The 27,356-nt window shown below is 48.2% G+C and overlaps 1 protein-coding gene and 1 pseudogene across 1 annotated transcript in view; one reads left to right on the top strand and one right to left on the bottom strand.

The window, feature by feature from the left end:
• Positions 1–27,356, bottom strand: part of Cnih3 (cornichon family AMPA receptor auxiliary protein 3) — a 99,159-nt gene that overhangs the window by 21,351 nt on the left and 50,452 nt on the right. The window contains exon 3 of the mRNA XM_075989342.1: positions 24,752–24,799. Within this exon, the coding sequence (XP_075845457.1) occupies positions 24,752–24,799 (48 nt within the window). The remainder of the gene's footprint in view (positions 1–24,751; positions 24,800–27,356) is intronic.
• LOC142858408 (large ribosomal subunit protein eL27 pseudogene) lies at positions 3,618–3,881 on the top strand (annotated as a pseudogene).

The raw sequence follows: 27,356 nt of genomic DNA, 5'->3' as shown, positions 1-27,356 counted from the left end.
ACTCAGCAGCCTGAAGCCTGCCTGGTCAGGGCAGATGCCTGGTTAGCTTCATGAAACTTGAGCAATATTAGGAGGAAAAACACTTTTCCAGAAATTTGGGCACTCAGCACAGGCCAGGGTCTGAGGTGCGTGGAAGACACACAGGACAGTGGGATGCAGAAGCCGGTTCTAGAAGAGAGCTTTGGAGGCTGTGGGGGAGTCATAAAAATGAAGTCTTAGATCTTGGGCTAAGAGCTGATGTCTGGGGGAGTGGAGAGAAAGAAGGCTGAGAATAAGCCCAGGGCTATGTCCTCGGTGTGGCCAGTACTGGAGAAACGAGGGAAAAAGTAAAGCAGGAAAAGACACCAGGAAAAGACCAGCCACACAGGCAGAAGGAAAACAGAGGGCATGTGCCAGGCCTTGTGCTTAAGACAAAGAAGATGTGGCCAGCCAGAAGCTGCAAAGGAGGCAAGAACCACAGGGAACCAAAACGTCATGTTTTCTATGACGCCAGAGATGCTTTCACTTCCCATATTGTCTCAAGGAATGCTGGGACACAGGCTGGTGGGAGGCAGTGGTTGGAAAGGTGCATGGGAGCCAGGGAGTCCCTTGCTGGATGCATGCAAGACAAGCAGCAGCGTGTGAAGGCATGCTCTGGACTACCTGACCCACTCTCACTGTCTAGGTGACATCATGCTGGGTGAAAATTAGGTCTGCACTTGACGTGACCCGCTTACAAGCGAAATGTCAGCATGCTAACAGTGTATTCAGAAGCTAGCGACAGTCTGTGAGACTCCTGTGGCACCCACAGCCCTCGGGGTCAACACTGTCACAGTCAGAGGGTGGGTGTCCAATAATAATCAACCAAGTGATTCATGGGATGACCCGACGTCCAAGTAATCACTTCTCCATGGAATATCAATCATGCCCAGGTCATCCTATGATCTGCAAACTCCTCCAAATGTTTTTCAGTTACCCACAGATGCCAGAATCCTGGACCAGGAGGAATTTATGCGACCTGAGACCACACCCTGGAAATGTATACAAGAAACAGGCAAGTCCTTTGGCACGTATCCTCCATACATACCGGGGCGCAAAAGCAGGCAACACCCCAGCCCACCCCAGCTTGGGAAGTGGATGAAGAGAAGCTGCCAGTACCTGTCCTTGGTCATTTAACCCCCACAGTCTCTCACCATGCTCCATACCTTCCCTGGTGCCCAAGGAAATTTTGTCCCTTAATAAGCTGATTCTCAGGAATTTAAGGAGTCCAAGTAAAGTCTGCTTTTGTGACATTCTTCCTATAGACACCTCCAGAAGTAGTAAGGATATCGGTGGTGAGAGCAGCTTGTGTGATTTCTATGTGACTTCTCAGCTGGTGTCTGGAGCTTTCGCTTCAGGGAGACCAGGTCAGGCTGAGGTTTCGTAGGAGACATATCGTGCAGTCTATATGCTATAGACCCATTTTTCAAAATTGCATTTAATTAGAGGAACAGAACCCAGAGAGACCATAGTAACAAAAACAGACATATTTCACACTGGCTATAAAATAGATAATGCCCCCAGAAGGCCTGTTAGAGTGAGTTCAAGGCCACCCTGGGTTACTTAGTGAGACCCTGTCTCAAAACAAAAACATTTCACAAGTGAGGAGAAATAGCTCAGTGGTAGAGTTTTGGCTTAGCATGTGTTGGGCTCTGGATTCAGCACCCAGTGCCGATAAAAGAAAAAAATACTAAAGCTCTTCTCATTCCTTTCAATAAAACTGGGTTAAGTGTGTATTATGCTGATAATAATAGTAGTGATTATATTCGGTGCCTTTCGCTGCTGAGTGGTTTTCTCTGTTGTCTATTCCTTGCAATAATTAAGCAGGTGCTTTATGCCCCCCACGTCATGTTCTAGGAGATGAAGTTCAGGGAAGTTGATGTCTCGTTCCCAAGGTCACATAGCCCACTGACTTGGTCAGAATGGTCTGCTGGGCCCATAGCCTACACAGAATGATTTAATCAGTTCTTGGGCTGGCACTCATCACATATACATGGACAGGATACCCGACAATCAAGGCAAGGCCAGAGGTCAGTAACAAAAATAGGATCTGTGCAAAGATTTGTCTGTGACAGTCAAAACTATACACACTTCCCAACAGATGTGTGCTGTTTCCTCTATTTGGATTTTCAATAAAGTCAGGGACACTTTCTAGAAGTAATGTGTATGGTGATTATACTTTCAATCAATGACCAGAACAAGAAAGGCCTCCCAGGTGATGTGTATGAGTCCTGGTCCCTCAAAAGATGGTCTGAACCTCACACCAGTATGGTCAAGGAGAGCATATGTAACAAAGGTGCTAAGCATGCTGGGGCTTTTCTGAAAGCAATTTAGGTGATGTGGCGTGGTGATTAATGTAACTTAATGGTAGCCTTTCAATCAGAGCTCTGCCACCAAACAACATGGCAGTCAGAACCTGAGAAGTTGGGGGACTTGGGCTAAAACTCCAGAGTTTTTGAGGTGGTTGCCAGAGCAACCTCAGGGACTAGTCTCTGGAAGAACTGAAGCGTTCTATTTTAGAAACACCCAGTTGATCATCGGAGCCAGGAGGAAACAACCAAATAATAAGGTACTGAGAATTCTTATAATATCTTCTATAAAGATGAGCATTTTCTCAGACTGGAAACAGTTCACTCTAAGAGGAATATTTTGACCCTGGAAGCAAAATGACTCCACAGAGGTCTGATTATCGCCCGTGTCTTTCACAAAATGCTGGAATTAAAAGCTGCTTTTTCCATATGAATTTCTTCTCAGTCTTTGCTACATGACAGGCTCCTGTGACCTTTTGAGTCTCATCTCCTCAAAAGTCACCCCTGCAGGAAGGCATATGAGCATTCATCTACTCTACGAACACTTGCTAAATAATTCACCTTATTACTGTATAAGATGCCCTGCTGGTTGAACCCCAGTGGAGATGGACTAATGATATAGCCCTGCCCTTAGGCAAAGTACAGACTAGAGGATGGACATAGAAGACAAACATAACCACGCAGCATCATGAGACCGCGCCGTATGATTGTAGAGTCTCCTGCAGACATTATTTAATAGGCTGTCGCATATGTGGGTCCTTTGGTAGATCATTATCAAAATGCAGATTTCCAAACATCACCTCCATGTCCAGAAAGTTGGGTGCCTGGGGCTGTGCACATGGAGCATGCTAGGGGTGAGGGAAAGATCTCATTCTGAAAAGGTGGTTAACAAATCCATGCAAGGAGTTGGAGTGGAGGCTTTCAAAGATGCTTTCCCACCTAGAGAATGGACAGCCCCTCAGCTAGAGTGAGGGCGTTGTCCACCTGACCTGGATTTATGCTGAGGGGAGGCAGAACCATGCATCGCCTGGGAGAGAGAGGTCACTGGAGAAGACTATGAAGGTCACTAGAGGACCAGAGAGAGACTTGATGCAATTATCAGAGCCCTGTGGGCCTGGGAATAACATACAGCAGTCTTTTCAATGGTAATTCAGTAGGACTATGATGGATGCATGGGCAAAAAGTGGGCATCTGAACAAAGTCTGTTGTGTTCCTGCTGGTTGCAGTTGAAATGGGCAAGCTCAGGAAACCCAGAAAAGTGATGATGGTCCTGGTTGATCTCCATTCTGGATGCAAAGCTGTCATCGTGACGGTGGCACCTCAAACCAGCCCTATAGCCATGCTCTGGTGGCCGGAATTGATCACTGTTTCTACAGGATGACAGTAGTCACTACAGATCTGATCGCCAAGAGACCAAAGACCAAGCCTTCTGTGAAAGTTTGTCATTACAATCTCCTCATGCCCACGAGGTCCTCTGTGGACATTCCCTTCAACAAAACCGTCATCAACAAGGTTGTCTTTACAGACTCGGCTCTGAAATCCAAGGTTAGCTGAGAAGCCAAGGTCAAGTTTGAAGAGCAATCTAAGTGGGTGAGAACAAATGGCTCTTTCAGAAGCTCTGGCTTTAGGTGTTTTTTTTGCCACCGTTAAAAGGAAGAAAGAGAAAAAAAGAAAAGAAAAATCAATAAGGAAAAAACAACTGGTTCCTGAGTGTAACAGAAATGAAGAAGGAGGATGTGAAGAAATGTTTTCTTAAAACTATCAAATAGTGTTTTGTTTTAAAGCAGATTGTAGGAGGCTCATGATGCGCAGTTAATTAATTATGACATATTAGTCCCTGTGCAGCTATATTTAGCAAGACTTGGGATTATACTCAATTTATTTGTGCTTTAAAACTTTTGTCTCTGGATTTTTTTCAATTTTTATTTCAAAGGAGATGAAGGTTTATAGACAGGCACCTAAAAAGCTCTTCATTTGAGCCAGGACTTCACAGCACTATGGGGAGCAAGGTTGAAGGAGATGCAGCCTTGGACTTCAAGGAGAATATAGCCAGACACAGGAGATCAAACCGGTAAACAAGACGTCATCTTATAGGAGGACTGCTTTTAAAAACCCAGCAAAGGAGAGAGAGGGCCAGAAGCATTTCTTCAGTGATGGAAGAGAGAAGGCTTTGTGTAAGAAGGGACAGCAAAGGCTGGGGGTGCAGCACAGAAATCATACACACAAGGCTCTGATCCGAACCCCGGAAGAACTTAAAAGCAATATTTTAGCCAAGAAGAACATTCCAGAGAACAGAATCGAGTAAGAAACTGTGCAAAGAATAGGAATCATGGAGGCAAGACTGCATCCTGTGTGTCTTTCTTGTGTGGCTGGTATGCAGCAGGTGCTCAATAAATGCTGTGTGAGAAAATGCATGTCTACAAGCAAGCAGACACCAGTGAGGTTTAAAACCGGGAGTCACAGAAGGTCTTAGAGGAGATGCACGTCCTTTATCGATGGCCCTTTCTCCAAAACTGGAATCTAGAGATTATGGATAAGAAAATTACACATAAGGTTGGCATGCATCTGACACCACTGGGCAGGGAGAACGGAGAAGGAGGACAAAGGTACAGACCCAAAACCAGGGGACAAAATAGACAGCAAACAAAACACGAGAAATGACTGTAAACTCTAGATGAAAGAAATGAGAGCCTGCGCCCTTTTGGCAATGACTTGGAAGAGAGGGACTGTCATATGCAGAGCACAGAGTCCAGAGGGTACGGAATTAAACACCGGCAACACGGGAGATGCTCTCACCCAACCAGTGAGCAGAAGAGCGCAGTTATGAAGCAGGGGTGAGCTCTGACCTCGGAGCGAAGGGAGGACCCAGGCCCTTCTCATCCTCTCTTCAATCCTGCTTTCAACCCTCCAAAAAGCAATGGCCACCAGCTTTCCCACTTCCTGGGAAATGATAAGGAGGGCGCCTGTGGTCTGGCCCCTCTCCTACTACATGCATACATCCCCTCCACTCCTGCAGGCCGGTGGTGCATGGATTTAAACAAGAAGTGGGTAAACCCTTCAGCATGTATCCTCCATACACACGAGGGCATGCGAAGCAAGCATCACCTCCCCAGTCCCACCCCAGCCAGTAGGTGAATGTGCAGTAAGGGTCCAGACCTGCCTCTGTGGCAACACCAGCCTAGAGCCACTCTTTCCCTTGTACCCAAAGATGCCAGCTCCCCACCATCCCCCTCCATGCAGTGAAGTGATACCACATTCTAAACTCTGCCTGTCCTCAACTGGACTAAAACTCAACCGTGGAGTAGTATGGTTCCCTGGCACCCCTCACCCTGGTACTGAGTTTGACGGACAGGAAGTAGGGAGGCTAAGATGCTCCATCAATGGTGAAGAACCGCATCCATGGGGTTGCAGAGAGAGCAGAGCAGGCAGCAGAGATTTGGGTACAGCCTGGAGATGGTGGTGACTGAAGCGCCACTGGTGAGGTGATGTGATCTGGAGCCCGGAGATGCGCAGTACATTATGTGCTCAGATGTGCTGAGCAGACAGAGAGCAACACGACAGAGGTGATCTGAAGGACAAACGTCCTATCTTTAAGAAACCCCAGCTGATTGCTGTCTTGGGGAACAGGAATTGGCGACTGTAAAATCCAATGCTGGTTTGTTTGTTTGTTTTTCAAAAATATCTTGAAATTCAGAATTTTCTGCAATGTTTTCAGTCTTAAAAATATTAAAAGGGTTCAACAAAACAAATTCTCAGGTCACACCTGACCAATAGTCCATCAGTTGCAACTGTTAGCAACGGAAGAGAGAGAGAGAGAGAGAGAGAGAGAGAGAGAGAGAGAGAGAGAGAGAGAGAGAGAGAGAGAGAGAGGTATAACTGGGGAGTGAGGCAAAGGACAGAGATGAAAGCTAAACGAACACAAGTCAGAAAGGAAACCAAATCCCCTCGTACCTGGGAAGTCAAAATGAACGCGGTGGCTAGAGTCACATCCCCAAGTCAAAAGAGCATTAAACGAAGAAGACAGCCCCTTGGTTGTGGTGATTAGAACACTGTTGGTGACCTTTAGAGCTTTGTTTTCAACAGAATGAGAGGGAGACCCACTCAGTTGCAGAGATCCCCGGATGAGGAGGAGGAGCAGCTGGCAAGGATTGTAAATGACTTTCCCGAACTCAGCAGCCCACAGCAGAAGGAAAATGTGGGAGAGTGCATGAGGGGTTGGTTACCGGGTCAAAGAGATCCCCCTCTTACAACAGAAAGCTAGGTGGGGTGTGAAGGTGAGGAGGGATGTGCTAGGTGCTAGAGAAGCAGGGGAGAGATGCTCTAGACAGGGGTTGCTGGTCTGGCTCCCAGAGAGTCAGAATGACAGTCACTAGAATGGGATAAAAGGGGCCCTGAGAATGTCTGGAGAGGAGGAACATGCGGGAGGGGAAAGAGATGGGGGACTTGGCACCACCTCACTTACCCACAGCTCTAGTACTGAGACACTGGGTGATGGGAGACACAGAACTGCTGAGAAGCCTCAGAAGGCAGAGGGAGTCAGCAAAGGGAGGCACAGGGACAGAGGTGGGTGGGGTGGGACAGAGAAGAGCTACATGAAGACCCTGCTTCAGTCAGAGGGTGGAAGCCCAGTGGACTGAGATGTTCTCCATCAGTGCCCGTGAGCTGGGGTAGAACAGGCTGGAAAGGCACGTCAAGAAGAGGCATGTACTGTTCTACATTAAAGGAGACCACGGAAATACGACAGCTCAATGCCATGCACGGTTCTTGATTGAACCGTCAATTAAACAAACTAGAAAGAAAATTATCAGGAAAAATAGTAGACTATGAATTAAGAGGCATAATTTGGTGACATTTTAATTTAACTTCTTCAGTGTGATCATGATATTTCTGTTATCCTGGAGAAGGCATGTCAGGATGAAAAACCATCACCAGTACAATGAAATGAACCAACAAAAATTGAAAAAAAAATGTGTGCTGAACATATAGGGTGTCGGAGCAGGGGAGAGCCATGAAGCAGGTGTGGCTGTTGCTAAGGAGCGAGGTCTCCTGGTGAAGCAGTACCAAACTTCATCATTACACCCTTTCAACACTGCCTGATATTTCTTCAAGAGCAAAAGTTAGGAGAGGCTCTCAGGGTTCAAGTACATATAGCCCTATATCCTATCATCCACTGCAGACCTCAGCCCCTGGAGAAAGCCTCTGGTCAGCTTTTAGAGCCTTTGCTTGCTGGAGAGATTGGGGGAGTGTGTTCAGCCCTCTATTGTCCTTGACAGAGCAACTCTTGTCCCCCAAGCTGCCACTTCTAGGTTACAATGGGGCTCTACACTTGCTCCTCTCCAAGGTCTTGTAGGAGTCCCAGCCGTATCCTGTGGGTGACATCAGCTGGCTTATCTATAAAGCTGGTCGTGACTGTCAACGGTATCATCTAGAAAACACATTTCTTGATGTGTTTGTGAAGGTATTTCCAGACAGAATTGAGGGATAACGACCTGTCCTCCATGTGGGTGTCAAACTTCCCGTGAGTGGCTCAGATATAAAGAAGTCCAGGGTAAAACCGTGTGCCCTGCCTTTCCCTCCCTTTTTCTCTCAGAGTGAATCCATCTAACACTACAGCTGACCCTCTGCTGGCATCAAAGCTTCAGCCTCTTTCATCATCTGAGCATTGACACACCAGCGACTGTCCAGGGAGCGTGTGGACTTTCCGCGCCAGGTCAGGGCTGCTAAGGTATCCAGGTTCTTGGCCTGAGAGGCAATTAGGTTCTCTGCTTTCCCAACAGGCAGATGGCCATTGTTGAACCACCCAGCCCCTATCATCATAAAACAATATAATAGTGTGTGTGTGAGTGTGTGTGTGTGTGTGTATGTGTGTGTGTGTGTGTGTGTGTGTGTGTGAGAGAGAGAGAGAGAGAAATTCAGTTCTTCTTGAGAACTCTTATACACCAGCATCCACCCTTCCATCTGCCACCTTGTCCCCTTTCTACCCATTGAGCACTCTAGGTGTGGCCCGTCTGACTGCCTTCTGACTAGCAGTCCAAGCCCTCACCCCACTTCAGGAAACCCTGGAAAGCACAGGAGTTGTGGACATTGGCCAATCCATGGACAGTGGCCTTCTCCACAACCTCAGTGGCACCCTGTCGTCTATCGCCTCTGACTAGCATGTGTTGGGGGCTGGTGTGGGGAAGCCCAGAGCAGCACCCAGGTGAGCTGAGGGGAGCACCATGCAGGCGCTCACCTGTTCTGTTTAAACCCTCACTGTGTGCCGGGTTAGCTGGCCACATAATACTGGGGTCCTAAAGAACCAGGGAACAATTCTATGTATAAAATAATGAGACTATACTTTTTTGCCTCTGAATAAAATAAAAAGGCAGTAATCCCCATCTTTCAGAGCACAAATTGCTTCAGAAATGATTCTAAGCTCAGAACTGGGTAGGCACAGAGAAACTCAGGGAACGACTTGGTGCAGCCACTGCCAGGCCCACATAGTTAGTAACCGTGGTGAGACGTGAGAGCCAGGGGCCCTCTGGGGTGCTGTTCTGCAAACATGGCTGCACACGGCCATCATTTGGAGAGCCTTAAAATTATTCATGCTGGGTCCCATCCTCAGAAATTTTGACTTTGTGGGTTTGGGTAAAATTTTGGTCATCAGGATTTTTTATTTTTTATTTTCCCCCTGATGACCCAAATATACTGCAAGGTCGGAGGCCCTCTGCTAGGCCAGTCCCATAATTTACACTCATTAAACACTTCCCGGTGTGGTTCATCTGGGCGGCTAGCATGCTTAACCTTGGTGAGCCCTCTCCCCTCCCAAGTGCACAGCCAAATGGGATGTGTGGACACTAGATCATTGTCTCATAAAAATCTCCTGCCCCTCCAACAAGCAGAGGTGCTGACCCGGTGCAGTCGGGCCCCTCAGGTTAGGGAGTGGGGGGCCAACTCTGCCAATCTGCTCCTCAGAGCCAGCTGGCAGCATCTCAAAATGCTGCATTCAGGCCCGAGTTCTCAGTTCTGTGAAGAGGTTTGGGAGCGGAAATTAAAAGCCAACCCTGACAGGGTTGTTTCTACAGGCCCAGAACAGCGCAGGGAAAGGCTGCTTGTTGAGAGGAAGCTGTGCAGTCAAGTTTTTGCTGATTTCCAGAACAGGCTTGGGCTAGGGAGGAGGGAGGGAGCAAGGGAGAGAGGGAGGAAAAGGACTGAGGTCCATGTTGGCACAGTTCCCACCCAGGCAGGACAAGCAGCCCCCAGGGAGTCTTTAGAAAACACTGTAGTCTGAGCTCAGCCTGGGAAAATGAAGTGCAACTTTTTGGATTGGAGTCATTTGGAGCCCTGGGATTAAAACCCCTAGGGGTTTCCACTGTGTCCCTGAGGTTCAGAAATGCTGGCTACAATCCTGACTGCTGAGCTGTGCATCTCCCTAGGGAGCAGATGATGGGTCCCTTTGGGACAAGCTGGCCCGAGGGTCCCCAAGGCCACTGAGTCAAGGCAATACTGGCCTAGAGAAACAGATACCCTCTTATTGGGGCTTGGGGCATTGAGACAGGGTATCACTGTGTTACTCTGCTATCCTGGAACTCACAGAGATCCATCTGCCTCTGCCTGCAAGTGCAGGGCTTACAGGGGGATTAAACACCATCATGTCCAGCTCCCAGAAGCCCTCTGCCACCACTGAGTAGGATACAGAGTGCTTCAACCTTTTGGGAAAAGTAACCTGGCAGGATTTGTTTGAAGTACATATCCAAATTACCTGGCCTTCCAGTCTCCCTTCTGATAGAAGCTCACAAATTATGGTTCGGTTATTGACAACAAATAAAACCAGAAGCAGAAATATGGAAAAGACTAAAGAGTGTTCGCTATGGGCTATTGTGTAGACCTAAGTGATCTTTCCTCTTTCATAAGGAGGAATCCACACTGACGTCAGAATTGTTGCCTCGGGTTAGACAGTCCAGCTATACACAGTAGACGATGCCTGCAGGACAGATAGAAGACAGGACAACTTAGTGAAGGCCACCACGAGGAAAACATCACTTGAGCCACAGTGGCGTAGTGACGGCTTGTCCTACTTCTCCCTCAGGTCACATGCCGAAGACACTGGCCCAGTGCAGTGGTGCTGGAGGGTGGGTTTTTGAGAAATGATCAGGATTAGCTGCGCTAAAGAAAGTGGAGACGTTACGACTGGACATTCCAGAGCCAGCACGTTTTTTTCCACGATGAAGACACATCAAGAAGACAGCTCCCTGTGGGTCATGAAGCCCACTCTCATCAGGTTCTCAATCTACTGATCCCTGGATTTTAGACTCTTCAGCCCCAGAAATGTGAACATAGACACCACCTGGGCTGTAGTGGTTTATTACAGCAGAACGCATAGGCCAAGACAGCCAGTATGGGCTCATCTTTCACATCTGGGCAACCTCAATTCCTCCAGCAAAGGAAACAAGCTATGTATCCTCTGTAGACTAAGCAGAGAGCAACGAGCTCACACTGGCCTCCCTGAAGCTGGTGCCTGTAACTACCTCTTGGCACAGCCTGCAGACGACCATAAGTGGTCTGACATCCTTATTATCTCCTTCAGCCCCAGAATGGCTCAAGCTGGCTTTCTACCAAGTGACAGCTTCTGGCCAGGAACATGCCTGGGTCTCCTGGGAAGGAGTGTTCTATAAACAAAAATAGGGTAATTACACAACTCCAGCCCCACTCAGCAATCACGTCTATAGGGTGTGAGCATCATTTATATAGATCAGCTTCTGACCCGTATCTTCTGGGCAGACAGGAACGAGAGCTAATTGGAAAGATAAAGGACCCACGCCCTATGTGCGTGATTAATAGTCGAGGCTTCGGTGACAGATCTGAACTCTGCTTCCTGTGAGAAGCATGGCTACCTGGAGGGATGAGGCCAGGTCCCTTTGAGACAACGCATTTATGTCACAAGTTCTGCTCACAGTAAGTTGACTTTTCATTCGGACAAAGATAAGACCACTTCTTCTTTTTCCAGATCTCCCCCGTGATGATGGGCAAATGCTAGAAAAGCAAAGCCCGGGGACTCGCTACCGGCTAGTCGCCAAGGGATGCAACCAATCGCTTGCCCTCTCATCGAGGGTTGCTTGTTTTCATACATCTCTTCCCTGACATGTTATGGGTTGACTGTTCATTACCCTTCCCAAACTCATGTTGAGGTCCTATTGTGATAAGCATTTGCTGACAGGGTCTTTAAAGAGGAATTAAAGTTATGACATCACTAACATGGGCCTTAGCCTAGCATGGTTGTAAGCGTTATAAGAAGGGGGTTTTAGGACACAGATCACACAATGGAGAGGCCACCACAAGACACGGGAAGTGGGGAGCCATCTGCAGGTTCAGGAGAGGGCCCTTCAGAGGAACCAACTTTCAGTTACCCTGGCCTGATGCTTATTGGCTCTAGTACTGAGAGACAGTACATGTCTAATGCGTCATGGTAGCCCTGGCTGACTCCACTAGTTCGTGAGGGGGCAGGTAAGGACCATTGCACCCTCAGAAGGCTTTCTCTCAAGCCACCAATTTCCCAGCAGTCCCTTAGAACTGAAAGGATTTCTTGGTTCAAAGTCCCATAGCCTAGGTTGGACATTAAGGACAGAGTCAGCTGAGGGGTACGGCCACACAGGGGAGAGAAGGCCACAGGGGCCTGTGGCTAATGGTGTATCCCGTGGACAAAAAAAAATGTGAAGGGCTCCAAGCACGCTTTGCAAGACTGGAAGGTGAGGAAGTGTCTCCAAAATGTAATATATTGTCTTTAATCTGTGTGTGTAAAATAAGGTCTGCTAAGGTTGGGGAGCCAGGGCAAGTCTGAACTGACATCCAGTGACCATTCACTAAAGGACCCAGCAAAGCCCATGAGCCCCAGTTCCCAATCTCTACCTCACGGAGCAAACGAGGAAAGAAAACGACAGCAGATCTGGTCTGGTTACCACTGAGTTTGTTTCCTTTGTCAGTCAGTCACGCAGATGCTAAAACCATACTGGCCGTGTGCTGCATCAGACAGTGAACACTGTACGTCTACTTTGCTCACCGACTGTGATGGTTAATTTTGATTTTCATCTTGATTGGACCGAAAGACACCTAAAGGAGTAGTAAGGGAGACTCCTGGCTAGGTCTACAAGGGTGATTCCTGAAGCCAATGTGTCGTGAGGGCTCACATCGAATCAGCTAGACTACTGACCAATACACAATGAGGGGAGACTGGTGAGGTGGTAGGGCTGTGGAAAGGAAGGATGGTTGTAGAAAGCAGGGCCGCTAAGGGCGTGTCCTTAGAGGTTACACATTACTCTTGACCATTTTCTGCTGGGACTCGCCCTGACTTCCTAGCCACCATGATGAGAGCTGCTTTGCCATGTCCTCCCGGCCACAATGGACTGAAGCCTCTGGAACCATGAACAAAATTAATCTTTCCTCCCTTATATGGTTTCTGTCAGGTAACTTTGGCCACAACACAATGCGTAACTACAACCCTGGCCCACTTTATACCTTCTGACCTCCTTCCACACCAAGGCCTGGAATATCTATGTTTGAAATCATTTATCAGTAGCTGTAAACAGCTTAGTGTCCCTTACTCTTGGCATTCTGTAAGCAGCTGGCATGGCTGCAATCGGAACCCCCATGCGGTACCACAATGGCCACTATTAAAGGATCTTGCAGAATCTCTCAGATGCCATCTCATGTGCATCCCACTGGGAGGACTGGAACTGTGTGTCCCCATAGCAGGAACTATCCTGACCGGCTCTTTTATTTGGTTCCCACCAGGACACTGTGGTGCTGGTACTACCTTCCTTTGGTGCACTGGATCGCAATGGCGGAGATGTCACCGTGAAAAGGCTATCACAGGGAAGTTGTGCTTGCTGTGTGCTCCCCGCCTACCTCTCTGTGCTGTAATTGCCGCACATTGTCCAGAATTCCATCACTGCTTTGACCGCTTGGCAGATACAGAAAGGAGACCGTGTGGGTTTTTTGTCCCCTTGTAATAATGGCATTTTGCATTGGTATTTCACATTTAACTTATCCAGGACATTTTCCTAGTCTACTGCAGAGTCTTATCCCAGTCAAACAAAACTCCATGTGTTGTATAATTGTCTGTGCCATAGAGACAGCTTAGGGATGAGAGCCAATGAAACTGGGAGCTGGAGGAGGACCAAGGATCCAAATTGCTTCAAGATCCCAAGCCGCACAGAAGTTGCAAAGGGAGCCAGGATGGCAGCTCAGAGATGTGGATTCTCCCTGGGGAAAATACACACCTGGAGCGAGCCAATCAGCTTCCTCAAGCTGGGAGCCCCCGGGAATTTCCATCTGTAGCCATGTTGCCCCTGCCTAGGTAGAAATGCTACTGGATTTACGTTGGGGAGACAGTAACAAGAGGTCATTAGATTTGGTTACGCTGGCCCATTTTGTGACCTAGAAACACAGCTCATAAATGTTTCCTGCTCCTTCAGCGATTTGGAAAAGGGCTGGAATGAGGGCCTAGAAGGGTGAGCATTTCAGGAGTTGAAAAGCAGAATGTTTAACTCTTGCCACATCTTGGAAAGGGGAACATCTACAAACAAAGTTTGTACTGAGAAAAAAAAAAACAAGTTGTCCCTGGACTATTTGAGATGAGTCACCCTGCGGGGCTGCCGTCACTTGGAAGTTAGGAGCCCAACGCCTTCAATCTACTTGGGCACCCGTTGGCAAATTATTGCTTTTATTCTAGTGCCATTTAGAAAATTGTGGCTCTCTAAATCATACCTGGGGACCCAGGGAGTGGAAATGTCTGCCCACCTGCATTGCCAAAGCGTGGCTTCCCTCCCAATTCAAGGGCTCACAGCCTGACTGCCCATTAGAGTCACCCAGGAAGCTGCTAACAACCCAAGGCTTAAGCTGGGCTCCGGACCAACTAAACCAAAAACCATGGAGTGGGACTCGGCAGCCTATTTTCTTCAGCTTCCTGGTCCATTTGAGTGTAGGCGAGGTGGGATGCCAGAGTACCAAAACATCCCTTACAATGCTCACCCACTGGGCGGCGGGAGATGCTCTCCTAACAAAGCATGTCAAACCTGCCCTGGGACTCTTTGGGCTCCACCACATGTCTCACTCTCATGCTTCCTGGTGAGCTCTTTGCCTCATGAATTATGGAAATCATTTTCGTGGCAGTGTGTGGTGGCTGCCCTCCCTACCCATTCAGATAATTAACTAATCCATTCAGCTAATTAACATAAACAGAATCCCTGCTGGGCGCTGCAGGAGGTGCAGAAAGAGGAGCCATGATCCTTGCATTGAAAGATGTAAGTGTGTAAAATACATGTGCAAAGCACCATGATATGAGGTTTTGTGTGATCGAGGCTTTGAGGGATTCTGGGAAGGGATGAAAAAAAAGTGAGCTCTCTTTTGGCTAGCTTAAACAGGTCTTCACAACAGCACCCCTCCCTTACACACACACACACACACACACACACACACACACACACACACACACACATGGGGCTCCACGTATACTTACCAACCTCAGTACACAGTTCAGGACCATAAACTGGGTAGGCTCTGGATGAATTACACCTGGACGGAGAAATCCAGCCTGGTGCTCACTAGCTCCATCAGGACCATCTCTGGGCCCTATTGGCTCCCTCCTTCCCACTCCCCCCAGGCCCAGATTCCATCTGGTACCATCCAACTTTTCTCAACCCGTGGCACTTTATCTCACCTGCCCACTGCCCTTGCAGCTCCTCAGCAGCTGTGAAGGGGAAGCCCCCCACCCCGAGACTGAGGCCAGAAGCTATCTCCCAATACCCACTCCCCATTTCTGCTAAGAATGCAGTCTCCCCAAATAAAGACGATGTGGCCAATGAATCAAGGAGAAGCAAAGTGCTAACTTCTGTGCTGTGTCCTTGAAGGAAATGGCCCACCTCGCTTCTCTCCATCCTGCTGCTTGAAGAAGGTCATGGAGAGACACCCCACTCCCAGGCCACATGGGCAAGGAAACATCATTGCAGAAACCAAGAGCTGGGAGGAATCTAGGTCCCTAATCGTCTCCGGCTGGGCTCCCTTCAGAATGAGGTCCACTATGTCCCAGGTCCAGCTATATTGGGTCCTTTACACCCCATCCATGTCTCCATGTCCCACGTGTCCTGCAGTAAATACCTGGAGTTCCTCTGCACACTAATGAGAAGGATAAGCTATTACAAAACCCCAATTATTTCTAGCAGACTGGTCAGTGATGTAGTGATTCTCAAAGCACAGGGAGCAAGAGTCTGTAAATCTTCACAGTCGATGGGCCAGCCTGAGGGGATCTGCTTCCTCATGACGGCGACACACTGGCCAGCTGACTCCTTCCTGATTAAGGCACTTGATTGAGCATAGTTATTTTCATTGGTCCCCAAAGCCTGGAACTAGGGTAGAGGAAGGAAGTACCATAAAGGTTTGGGAAATAACAGCTCCCCTGGAGGGACACTCATGAAACAGCTGGGTATGGGAGGAGTAGGGACTCTGGAGGCAAATGTGCCAACCAGGTGGCTTGCTTCAGTGAGCAGAGACTTAGCCAATATGTCAGTCACTCTGAAGATTCAGCACAGATCAAAGAATGCCCTTCAACATACCTAGTAGACCTGACTTGCCAGGATTAGGGAGAGTACTAGGACTTTCTTTGGAAACCTGTGCAGATGTGTGTGTGTGTGTGTGTGTGTGTGTGTGTGTGTGTGTGTGTGTGTGTGCACGCGTGCGCGCATGTGTGCACACGCACAAGCTCTTGCATGAATGGCATATATGAAGATAAACAGGAAGAGAAAGGGCTGACTTTACAGAATTGGCACACATAAATTGGGACATTTAAGGAGTTTTTGGATCATGGGCTTCAGTCCTCATGAACTGCTATAGAACCTCCAGGACTGGATTAGTGACCCAGAGAGTGGGTTATTATAAAACAAGACTGTCCACTCTTCTACATATGTTTGCTGAGCTCCTGGATTTCATAACCTCCATGACCATGAGCTCAAATGCTCCTGTTCTCTATGAAGTATCCAGTCTCTAGTGTTCTGTTATAGCAACAGAAAATAAATTAAGACCAAAAGCAATCAGCTTTTCTCAAGTTTTCTCACTTCAAGGTGAATCCCACCCAAAATCTAGCCTCGCAGAAACATCCACGATCATGTAGGACCACCAACTGGGCACCATGGTCTAGCCTAGTTGATATATACAATTAAGCATCACGGGTGGAGCGGAGATCTCTCTGTTTAGCGATGTACTATATGTGTCAAGGCACAGTCAGGGGCTGTGACTACCCTCAGTGAGGCATCCTAAGGTCACTGACCCCCACCCTAGTCTTTGGGAGCTGCTAGACTCCTTCCCTGCATGAAGTCTGCAGTGCAACTGTCTGTTGAGCGAGGAAGATGTTCTGTCCATACACAGCCAAGACAGAGCAGGCTTGGAGACACCTGACCCAGCTGAGCACGGGACTCTTCCTCATCCTAGACCGTTTCTGCTGGAGTTGGCAGTGAGCCACACCTGTTGACTATCTGCTTCTCTAGGCTGGTGATGTTCTCTCTGTCCCTTATTCTTCAGTAACCTCCCCCACGTGCCCCAGGTACTACCTTGGTGACTTCCTCCATTCTAATCACCAGGTATCCCCCACCATGCCTCTCTACTCTGGACACCCAGAGGACTCTGAAAAGAATGCAGGCAGCGGGACCCTTTCAAGACCTACTGGAGGAAAACTTTCTGGATGCAGTTCATCCGGAAAGATGTGTGTCAAAATGTCTCCACTGGGGACTTTGGAAACCTCCAGTTGCACTAACAATAGAGACAACAGACTCAGACATTTGCTCCTTCCAGGCCTATACCAGCATATGATTTCTACATAAGGGCACCAAGGGATCATTGGAGAGCGCTGACCCTTTGCCCTGTGATTTTGTCCCTCCAAGTCTGTCCTTGACTTGGCCCCAAGATGCGTTCCAGGAAATAGAATGCCATCGCGAGGATGAACCCTGGTAGTTATGGGGAGATGAGATGTGGAGCAGAGTCAACCATTCCAGGGGTGACTGACAATGAGGAGTGAATAACCTGTGAGCTGCCAGAAGCCTCATGAAGACAAATGCTCCCTCCCTGCCATGCCCCACCAAGCCCACAGAGGCCAGCACATGCCCCATGAAGTCATGAGCAATACAAATGGCAGCCACAGTATACTGGCTTGGTTCTTCATGATGATAGCCATGGAGAACCGATCTGTAAGCATTAGGCAGCTGCCTAGAGTCCACTGAAAAGCCAGTGTCAACACATTTGTCATGGACATGGCTATCGGGCCCTTGTGTAACCCTGCAGCTCTCTAGCAGGAGTGAGGTAAGGACAGGCCCCATTCCTTGTGCCTCCAGCTTCTGGTTCAGGGACCTCATGACAGCACTATTTACATGGTGAGTAAAATGTTCTGTCTCTCCCTCTGACTCACAAGGAGTTTGCCACAGAGAGTCCCTGAAGATGAATTATTCATGAGACATGGTGTCGGCACTACTTGCAGGTTTTGTTCCAGGATATTTTTACTTTTCTTCAAGCATTCCCTTCAGGGTGAACTACCCCACCGCGAAGTTAAATGGTATTAGGAAGGATCCCTCAGGCCCTGTGTGGCTCTCAGGATTGGCATCTTCCCTTTAGAATAGATGAGCTGTATTACTGTAGAGGTGGCCCTTATGGGCTACATTTTGAAGCAAATTAATGACTTTGCCCTACAGTGTAGAGGTTCAAACTATGGAGTCTGTTCAAATGGACTTGCCTTTTGGTTTCACTTAGGGACTATGAGACCCATAGGCCTCAATCTCTCTATCTGCCCAGTGGGGCCATAGTGCCTACTTCGCAGGGTTGCCCTGGGGATTCAAAGACAGAGTAACTATGCTATTGTTCTACCTTAGAAGTCCCCAAGTCATGGGTATTTCTGGTCTGGAAATCTGAGACATTTCACACAATAGCCTCTGAGTTTATTGTGTCCCTGTTCACTGCATTATGTCCACAATTAAAATATCTAGTCCCCAGCCTACCGCACCCTAGGGCCCTGCAAGAAGATAGCATTGATAGCTAAAAAAAACTTGAAGCCAAGGCAGCCCCTGTAGCAGAGAGAGTCCCTGATCAGAGGGGGTCGCATCCTCTCCATTCTCCCGACTAGTCAGTGCACAGCAGGTATTATGCACCAAAACAACGTGGGTCTTTCTCAGGGTTCTGGCTTGTGATCTCACTGAGTGTTTAGCCACTGCCTTTAGGAAGAGAAATTGGATGGACTTTGAAACCCTCTATCTGAAACTTTGTAGAATTAGCAAATTAGAACTCTGGCACAGAAAAGAACCACTTTCAAAAGAAAGAGAGAAAGAGAGAAAGAGAGAAAGAGAGAAAGAGAGAAAGAGAGAAAGAAAGAAAGAAAGAAAGAAAGAAAGAAAGAAAGAAAGAAAGAAAGAAAGAAAGAAAGAAAGGTGGGATGGTGAAATTGCTCAGAGGGTAAAGAACTTGTCACACAAATCTGATGACCTGAGATCAAGCCCCAGAACAATATGAAGGGGAAAGGAAAGAATGGCACCCCAAAGCTGTCCTCTGGACCCCACATGTGTGTTATGACATGCTCTGGATCCCACATGTGTGCTATGGCATGCTCTGGACCCCACATGTGTGCTATGGCATGCTCTGGACCCCACATGTGTGCTATGGCATGCTCTGGACCCCACATGTGTGCTATGGCATGCTCTGGACCCCACATGTGTGCTATGGCATGCTCTGGACCCCACGTGTGTGCTATGGCATGCTCTGGATCCCACATGTGTGCTATGGCATGCTCTGGACCCCACATGTGTGCTATGGCATGCTCTGGACCCCACATGTGTGCTATGGCATGCCCACATACACATCATATTCAAATAACAACAACAGCAATAATAGTAAGCAATGAAAAGATTTCCCCACTACAAAGGACACATACACATGGTGTCCACTGGTCAGTGCTCTCATGTGGATCCTCACTGTCCCTGAAGGGCCCGCCTGTCATCTGAGTGGTGCCATTGGAGGTGGTGGAGCTCCTAAGAGACAGAGCTCAGGGGGAGGCTCTCAGGTCACTGGGGATGCTCCTCACAAAGAGCTGAGGGACCCCAGCCTCCTCTTCTTCCTCTTGGTTTCATAGTTCATGAGGTGAGCAGTTCTCCCTGCCATGTACTGCTACCATGATGCGCTAACCATGATGCTAAAGGTTACATGAGGCCACCTGACTGGAGCCTCCAGAAAGTGTGAGCCAAAATAACCATCACCTCTTTATGCATGAACTGCCTCAGGTATTTCATTGTAGCGACAGAAAGCTGACTAATACAGCTATTGCCACATAGCATTATACAATAAATCATTCTAAAATTCAGGTGGCAAAACAAGAGTAATTTACATTTGCTCCTGCATCTAATAGGTAGGTAGGTGTGTGGGACCTAGTAGGCTTGGCTCTGAACTTCAGATAGCTCAGGTGACTTCCTTGGGGTCACAGTCTCCTCACACACTGGGCTGGCCTTGGAGGCATCAGAACTTACAGAGGGAGAGGGTATTTCCCAGCATCTCTCTTAGCTTCAGTATGTGCAAACATCTAGCCATATCCCCGTGCACAAATCTGGTCCTGTGATAAAGCTCATCTTCAACAGAGAGAAGGCATATTCTATTATAACAGAAAGAATTATAGACCATGGACACAGGTGGAGCCCACTGCAGGGACATGTGGCCCATGTGGTGGCACAGGACACTGGGCTCAGAAAAGAACCTCTTCGTTTGAATGTCCTGTTATCTAATTCTTGAAATTCTCGTTTTTTTTTACATGAAGTCTTATATTGTCATTTTTCACTGGACCCTGAAGACTTTGAAGTCAGCCCTGGGACACAGTGTATAAGTGTTTGTGCATCCACGTGTGTGGCAAATTGAGACTTCAGGGCCTTCTCATTTAACAGAAGTGACTTCCACTGAAGCCACATTATGGAGTTTCTACAAAAGATTCAACTGATACTTGCAGCTTTGTTTCATACCTGGGCTCTTCCCTGTGACAGAGGTGCCATCTGGGAAGCTTGGGACGGGGAGCATTTGGGGGAGTACCTGTATTCTCACTGTCTCTGTGATTGCCCCAGTGTTGAACCCAGAACACCCATCTCCCAATTATCCCCCTGAAATCAGCTCCACTACCTCCACAAGCCCCGCCCACTCCTATCCATCTCAGTGAGAATCCTCAAGAGGAGACTGAAGTTGTCTACACACAAGAGCTGATTCCATCCGCTAACACCAGAAAACCTGCCGTGGAACCAGACACACTCTTGGAGAAACTAGGAATGAAGAAGGATCCCAGAGAGATGTCCCAAACTAAGCAGTTAAATCCCTCACCTTGGGCAAGATCAGCCAAACACACAATTATCGTGGCCTTGGCTCTTCTACTAGCCAAAGGAACCTCAGGACTACCAAATTCGAGGCCTGGGGATCGCTGCCGATAAAGCAAGTTCCTCTTTATTCTCATCCCAACTCTTTGGTTCCCACTTAAGCTCTGCCCTGAGACCACTCTGAACTCACAGGTGCAGCAGGCTGCCCCTCCCAAGTCTGCCTGCCACAAGAAGCTTATGTGTACGTGGGAACAGCCACCAAACCTTCCACGATGTCTCTCCCAGAGTGTGTCACAGCCCACGGAGCCTACTACACGCCGGGTGGAGAGATTTGCACGAGCACCCACAAAGCATGAATCACACGCACAGTCAACACCAGCACCCTGCAGTTCAGACAACTACCCGAGAAACACATTTTCCGATAATTCTAGAGCTAAAAATGGAGCCACTTTGCACCCCTTTCCTTTCTTGCAAGAAGGCCGAGGAGGTGGCTTAGCAGCGATCAGCGCGGAGACGCATCCATTGTGAGCTGTTTGGGAAGCTGGTTCCAAGGAATTTCTTGGAAGGTACAATTCCCAGAAGGTGGTGATGCTAACTAGATCCACGGGGCCTTCACGCTATCCCTAGCATGGGCCCGCAGCTTGGGAATCTGGATGTAGCCTGTTCAAAACATGAACAAATAGCAGGGAGCAGCCCAGGCTGTACCACTTTTGTTCACAACCTTGTCTCCAAAACATTGAACGTTACTTACCTAAGATGATGGGAGACTGTCATCAGGCAAAGCCTCATCTCAGCCTGTGTGCCCATGGAGATGCCATATGATTTTAGGAGGAATGAAGGGCAGGTGCCTAACAATGACATTTAGTAGTGTTAAGTACATGTGAACTGCATGTGTGTGTTATCTAATGAATCCTCAGGATAACGCCATGAGGATGAAGTGCTATTGTTCTCTTACTTACGAGTCACCCTGAGGCCTGGGGATGTAACTCAGTGGTAGAACACTTGCCTTGCATGCCTGAGGCACAATACTCATGACATTCAATACTCAATGTCACCCTCCTGAAAGAAAAGAGGGTCATCCTGGGTCATACCCCACAGGTCACAGAAATGCTAATGGTAGGGACAGGATTGGGAGGTGATGTTTGCACGTCACTGTGGTAGTCTGAATAGGAATCCCCCGCCCCAGAGGCTCATATATTTGAATGCTTAGTTACCAAGGAGTGGCACTATTTGAAAGGATTAGAAGGATTAAAAAGTGTGTCCCTGATGGAGAAAGTATGTCATTAGCAATGGGCATTGTGGCACACACCTGTAATCCCAGCACTAGTAATTTGAATGTGGAGGCAGGAGGATGAGGAGTTCAAGGCCAGCCTTTGCTACATTGTGAGCTCAAGACTAGCCTAAGCTCCATCATGAGACCCTGTCACCCTGTCACATAGACACACACACACACACACACACACACACACACACACAGAGAGAGAGAGAGAGAGAGAGAATAAATAAATGCCATCTTTAAGGGGCAAGAGCAGTACATCATAGATAGTTGGTACTGTCCTAGCATCCCCAAATGAAGACTGTGGCAGCACTCCTAACAAGAGGGACAAACTATCTATTATTCATTCACTTAGTAAACACAGAGTGAGCATCTTCAATAGACTGCATACCACCTTTTAGTCACTGTCACCATATCCGATGGTCAACTCAACATCTCTGACCTTTCCAAACATTCACTGTCACCATATCCGATGGTCAACTCAACATCACCCGACCTTCCCAAGCATTCACTGTCACCATATCCGATGGTCAACTCAACATCACCCGACCTTCCCAAGCATTCACTGTCACCATATCCGATGGTCAACTCAACATCTCTGACCTTCCCAAGCATTCACTGTCACCATATCCGATGGTCAACTCAACATCTCTGACCTTCCCAAGCATTCACTGTCACCATATCCGATGGTCAACTCAACATCTCTGACCTTCCCAAGCATTCACTGTCACCATATCCGATGGTCAACTCAACATCTCCGACCTTTCCAAACATTCACTGTCACCATATCCGATGGTCAACTCAACATCACCCGACCTTCCCAAGCATTCACTGTCACCATATCCGATGGTCAACTCAACATCTCCGACCTTTCCAAACATTCCAGTAGCAGAAGCAGACCTCATGCCTAGAACACTTGCACACATCTGTGGGAATAGCCTATAAAGTTACCAAGTTAAGCTAAAGAAGATTCCCAAAGGCTAGGTGCAGAAGTCTCAACAACTCAAACTGCACCCAGAAAGAAACTGTGTTCTGCTGACATTAATGAAAATGGTCTTGGGTACCCAGTGCAGGCAGACACAATGGCAAAGGATACACAGTAGCATCTTAAGCCAAAAGCCAGGCTTGGGGCAAGAGCATGGAGCAAAAGGGAGACTCCTGGAAGGAATAATATGGTGGGCACTTGACTGGTACCTGCCTTGTTAGCCCCATAGTGCTGGCCACTCCATGGAACCAGAGAACCATGAGGCTGCAGGGGAATGATCTTGCATAGCTACTGCACCTGAGTCCATCAGCTCTCTGATGACTAGCTAGCTTGGACTGTCTTCCCTGGTGTTGCCCACTGCAGCGAGTAGCAGTTGTGTCTAACTAGCATTGGAGGCAGCAGCGAGAAAGGAAGGAGCAAGGAAAAGGCACTTGGAATACAGTATTTGCCACGTAAACCACTTTCCTCTGCTGCTTAGCGGGGCAGATGCAAACCACATGCAGATTTGCCTATGTCAAAGCTAAGCCATGGATAGCTTGCATCACATCCTCGCTCTGACCTTGGAAATGCCTAGAGCATAAGACTGTAGGCAGCAGGACCTCGATGGGGCAACGGGTGGCCATTGCCTCCTGTGGTCAGTCTGCAGCCAGGCAGCAGAAGGTTGAGCAAGGCTAAGGGATGTGACTGGAAGTGATCATGTGATAGAGAACAAGGGGGTGACGCACTCAGGATGGGAGGGCGCCTGAGAGACAGCAGTTTGATTTTTGTCTCCCTCAGGCCTGTGTCACTTAGGCATTATCTTAACGAGCACAGCAGAGGACACGGAGCTGATGGCTGGAGTCTGCTGCTGGTGTCTGTAATATTATCTAGGAAGTAATTTGCACATTTTTAATGCAAATTATATGCTATTTTCTTAATCATTCTTTATTCCTTGGATCACTAGTATTTCCAAATGCATGCTCTTATCTGAGCATGCATCCCTGCTGAGACAAATAAGAGGCAGGATTCTAACATACTGGGTTTCTTAGCTAACATTAAAGGGCAAGTTATTAGCTAGAGAAATGATGGGCTTCTAGATTTGGCTCCCTCCAACAAAAGATGGAGAAGAACTTCACAACTTTGTAAAAGTCTTCAACTAGTGCCAGTGTTGGTAGGGCTCTTCGTTTTGCAAAAGGCTATATTCGGGCAGACGATGGCTTCCCTGTGGCCAGTTACCCTCCACTCTGTACTGAGGTTGGGGACAGCCAGCTTTGCTGACTGACTTTCCTGACTGGAGGAGGGCGGAATTGAATAATGCCAAATGCCCAGCCTGGGTGGCATGTGTGCACACGTGCTTCCAGAAGAAGTTTGGGACAGCTGTGGTCTACTGTCCCCCTTTGACAGCACGTTCCTGGCCTACCCCTCCACTGCACTCAGTGATCCTGCCAAAAGGCCAGACTGCAAAGCTGAGTGACAGGTTCGAACCTCAAGACACCCAGCGTCTAGTTAAAATCTTCCTTATGTCAGGAGGTGCCATTAAAATCCAGAGCCCAGCACAGACAGGAACAAAGACTGGGGAGTGCCAGGAGCTTTAAATGTCAGCCACCATCATACGGAAAAGGGACACCCTGCAACTGCAACCAGAGAGCCCCCGACATGGCCAGTGTCTTGCTGACACCAGCTGAACAACTTCCTGCAATTAGTTCCTATTTGCCTCTGAGGGTTTCCAAAGAGCTGAGCCTGCTCCCACCCTGCCCTCCCTGCTGCCATTCACCCATGTCCCCTCGCGCCATGCCATGACCCTCCCTCCATCCACCTGGAGGACCCCTCTGACCTTTCTCAGGAGAAAGCAGATGCGTTCGATGTTCCTCAGTCGCTCCCTCTAAGGAGGCACAGGAAAGAAAGGAAACAGGAGGTTAAGGGTGACTTGAGAGTGTGAGAGCGCATAGCCTACCCCAGCAGAGGAAGACACATCCCAAGCACAGGCTCGCGGCTCTCCCGGCAGAGTCTGAGCCTCTTGCTTTACCCTATCAGAGCCACTTGCTTTTTGCTCTTTTATTCTGTTCTGTTTTGTTTTGTTGTTGTTGTTAGAGACAGGGCTATAGCGTAGGCTAGGCTGGAGCTCACTTTGTCACCTCAATTGGCCTCAAACTCGTGACACTCGTCCTGTGCCAGTCTCCCAAGTGCTGGCTTTACAGGCATGAGCCACCTGGTAGAAATTTGCTCTTAAAAGAACTCTGCTGGCGGGCTGGGGAGATGATTCAGGGGGTAGTGTCCACTGCAGCCTGAGGGCCTGAGTTCAGGTCCCAGAACCCATGTAATGAGCCAGTTATAATGGCATGAACCTGTAATCTCAGTGCCAGGGAGGCACAGACAAGAGGATCCCTGGGACTTGCTCACCAGCCAGTCTAGCCAAATCTAAGACTTCCAGATTCATTGAGAGACCCTGTCATTTATTATGATGATGACTTAATTGTGTGATGTGTGTGTGTGTGCATGAGTGTGTGAAAGTACGGGTGTATGCACATGAGTGCAGGTATCTACAGAGCCCAGAAGAGGGCATCAGATCCCCTGTAGCTAGAGTTCCAACCTATGTGAGCTCTAGGAACCAAACTCAGGTCCTCTGCAAGAGCAGGACAGACCCTTAACCACTGAGCCACCTTTCCAGCCCTATAACAGAGCCCACCTTAAAAAGGAAAAACAAGTGTGGCACACGCCTTTAGTCCCAGCACTTGGGAGGCAGAGACAGGCGGATCTCTGTAAGTTCAAGGCCAGCCTGGTCTACAATAGCTAGTCCAGGACAGACTCCAAAGGTACAGAGAAATTCTGTCTCAAAAAACCAAAAAAAAAAAAATCAAAAACAAAACAAAAAAAACTGTGCAGAGAAACAGAGGAAGACATATGACATCAACCTCTGGCCTCAACATATATGTGCAAATGTACTTGCACACATGGGCACACACATGAACATGTATACACACAGTATACCTCTATCTTTAAAAAAAAACACTCATGGCAAAAGCATGCATTCTTCTTTCCCATCCAGCATTCAAGTCTTCATGCACACACAGATGGTCTGCATTCAGGGTGGGTACCATATGCTACTATGTATCTCAGGCGCAGGACACCTTCCTGGATCTTAAAGAGCAGCAAGCTTGTATCTTCATTAGGGGATGCTACCTTGCTTCACTTTTTCCATGTGAGTGTACTTGGAGGAAGCAAGCCCTCCCTAGAGTCAGGCTACCAACTGTGTCCTGGGCTATGAGTTTTCTAGACGTAGACGTCAAGTCCATCTGTCTCCAAGGACTGGCTCATTCCCAGGGGAAGATGTTATGAAGCTGAACAGAGGACGCTGCCCACAGCAGACGTTCAATGCTCCAGCTTCCTTTCTCTGCTCTAACTGAACAGAGGACGCTGCCCACAGCAGACGTTCGTTCAATGCTCCAGCTTCCTTTCTCTGCTCTAACTGTCAACATTTCTGAGCCACGCTGAGCACAGCTGTGGCATCTCTGGTGCTTCATTACTGAAGCAATTTGGCTGCTGTAGACATAATGGTAATGAGTTTCCTTGTGGATCAGGAGAGGACAGGTGGCTGGGACACTTCAGTTTCCCTAATTGAATCATAATACAGTGATCTCTGTGTAGCCCGTAAACCTAGAGGAAGGAGCCACATCAAGACGAGCTATTGCCCACATGTCGGGGAAGACAAGCTACACACGTGAGAGAGTTCATACAGATGCACACACAACCAAGAGTTATACATACTCGAGCAAGTCAGAGCCCTGAAGGAAAACACCAACCCTCCTGTGATAGAGACTTCCTAGTGGGGGTGGAAGATGGAAAGGGAACTCCCCCCGCCTCCGTGCCCCTGGAAGTAGTCCACCAAAACTTCCACCAATACTAGAAGTTTTAGAGCACCTTAAATCTAAGGAACATGGGTTGTAGCTCAGTGGTACAGGACTTCCCTGGAATGCCCAAAGATCTGAGGTCTGTAAGTCTCAGAGCCTGAATGCTGCTCTCCTCTGGGGGCCTCCAGGAGGCCAGAGGGCTGGCGACAGCTCAATGAAGTGGCTGGAGCATTCCATTCCCTGCTGGGAAATAATGTCCCAACGACAGAGAGAATCGTATCGTGTCTACACGCTCGCCTAATTACAGCTTTCAAGATTTTTCGGTTTTGTTTTTAATCCCTCTCCCCCAGGGACACCTCAGGCTTTGGTCTGTCCATGTCTGGGCTTCACAGAACTTCACTCCTTAATTAATCTGATAACTAATTAGAAATGTTGCCATAATAGGAGTTTACAAAAAAATAAACAGAGCTGGAACGTAGTTCAGTGGTGAAGCATTTGTCTTGTGAATATGCAAAGGCTTGGGCTCCATCCCAGAACAACAGGAAGAGAAAGGGGTAGAGGTCCATACCTTCATCCTGTGGTACCCATTTC

This window comes from Microtus pennsylvanicus, chromosome 10, assembly GCF_037038515.1.
Source record: "Microtus pennsylvanicus isolate mMicPen1 chromosome 10, mMicPen1.hap1, whole genome shotgun sequence".
NCBI classification, from domain to species: domain Eukaryota; kingdom Metazoa; phylum Chordata; class Mammalia; order Rodentia; family Cricetidae; genus Microtus; species Microtus pennsylvanicus.
The sequence above is the reverse complement of the archived record's forward strand: the minus strand, read 5'-3'. Positions and strand labels throughout refer to the sequence as shown.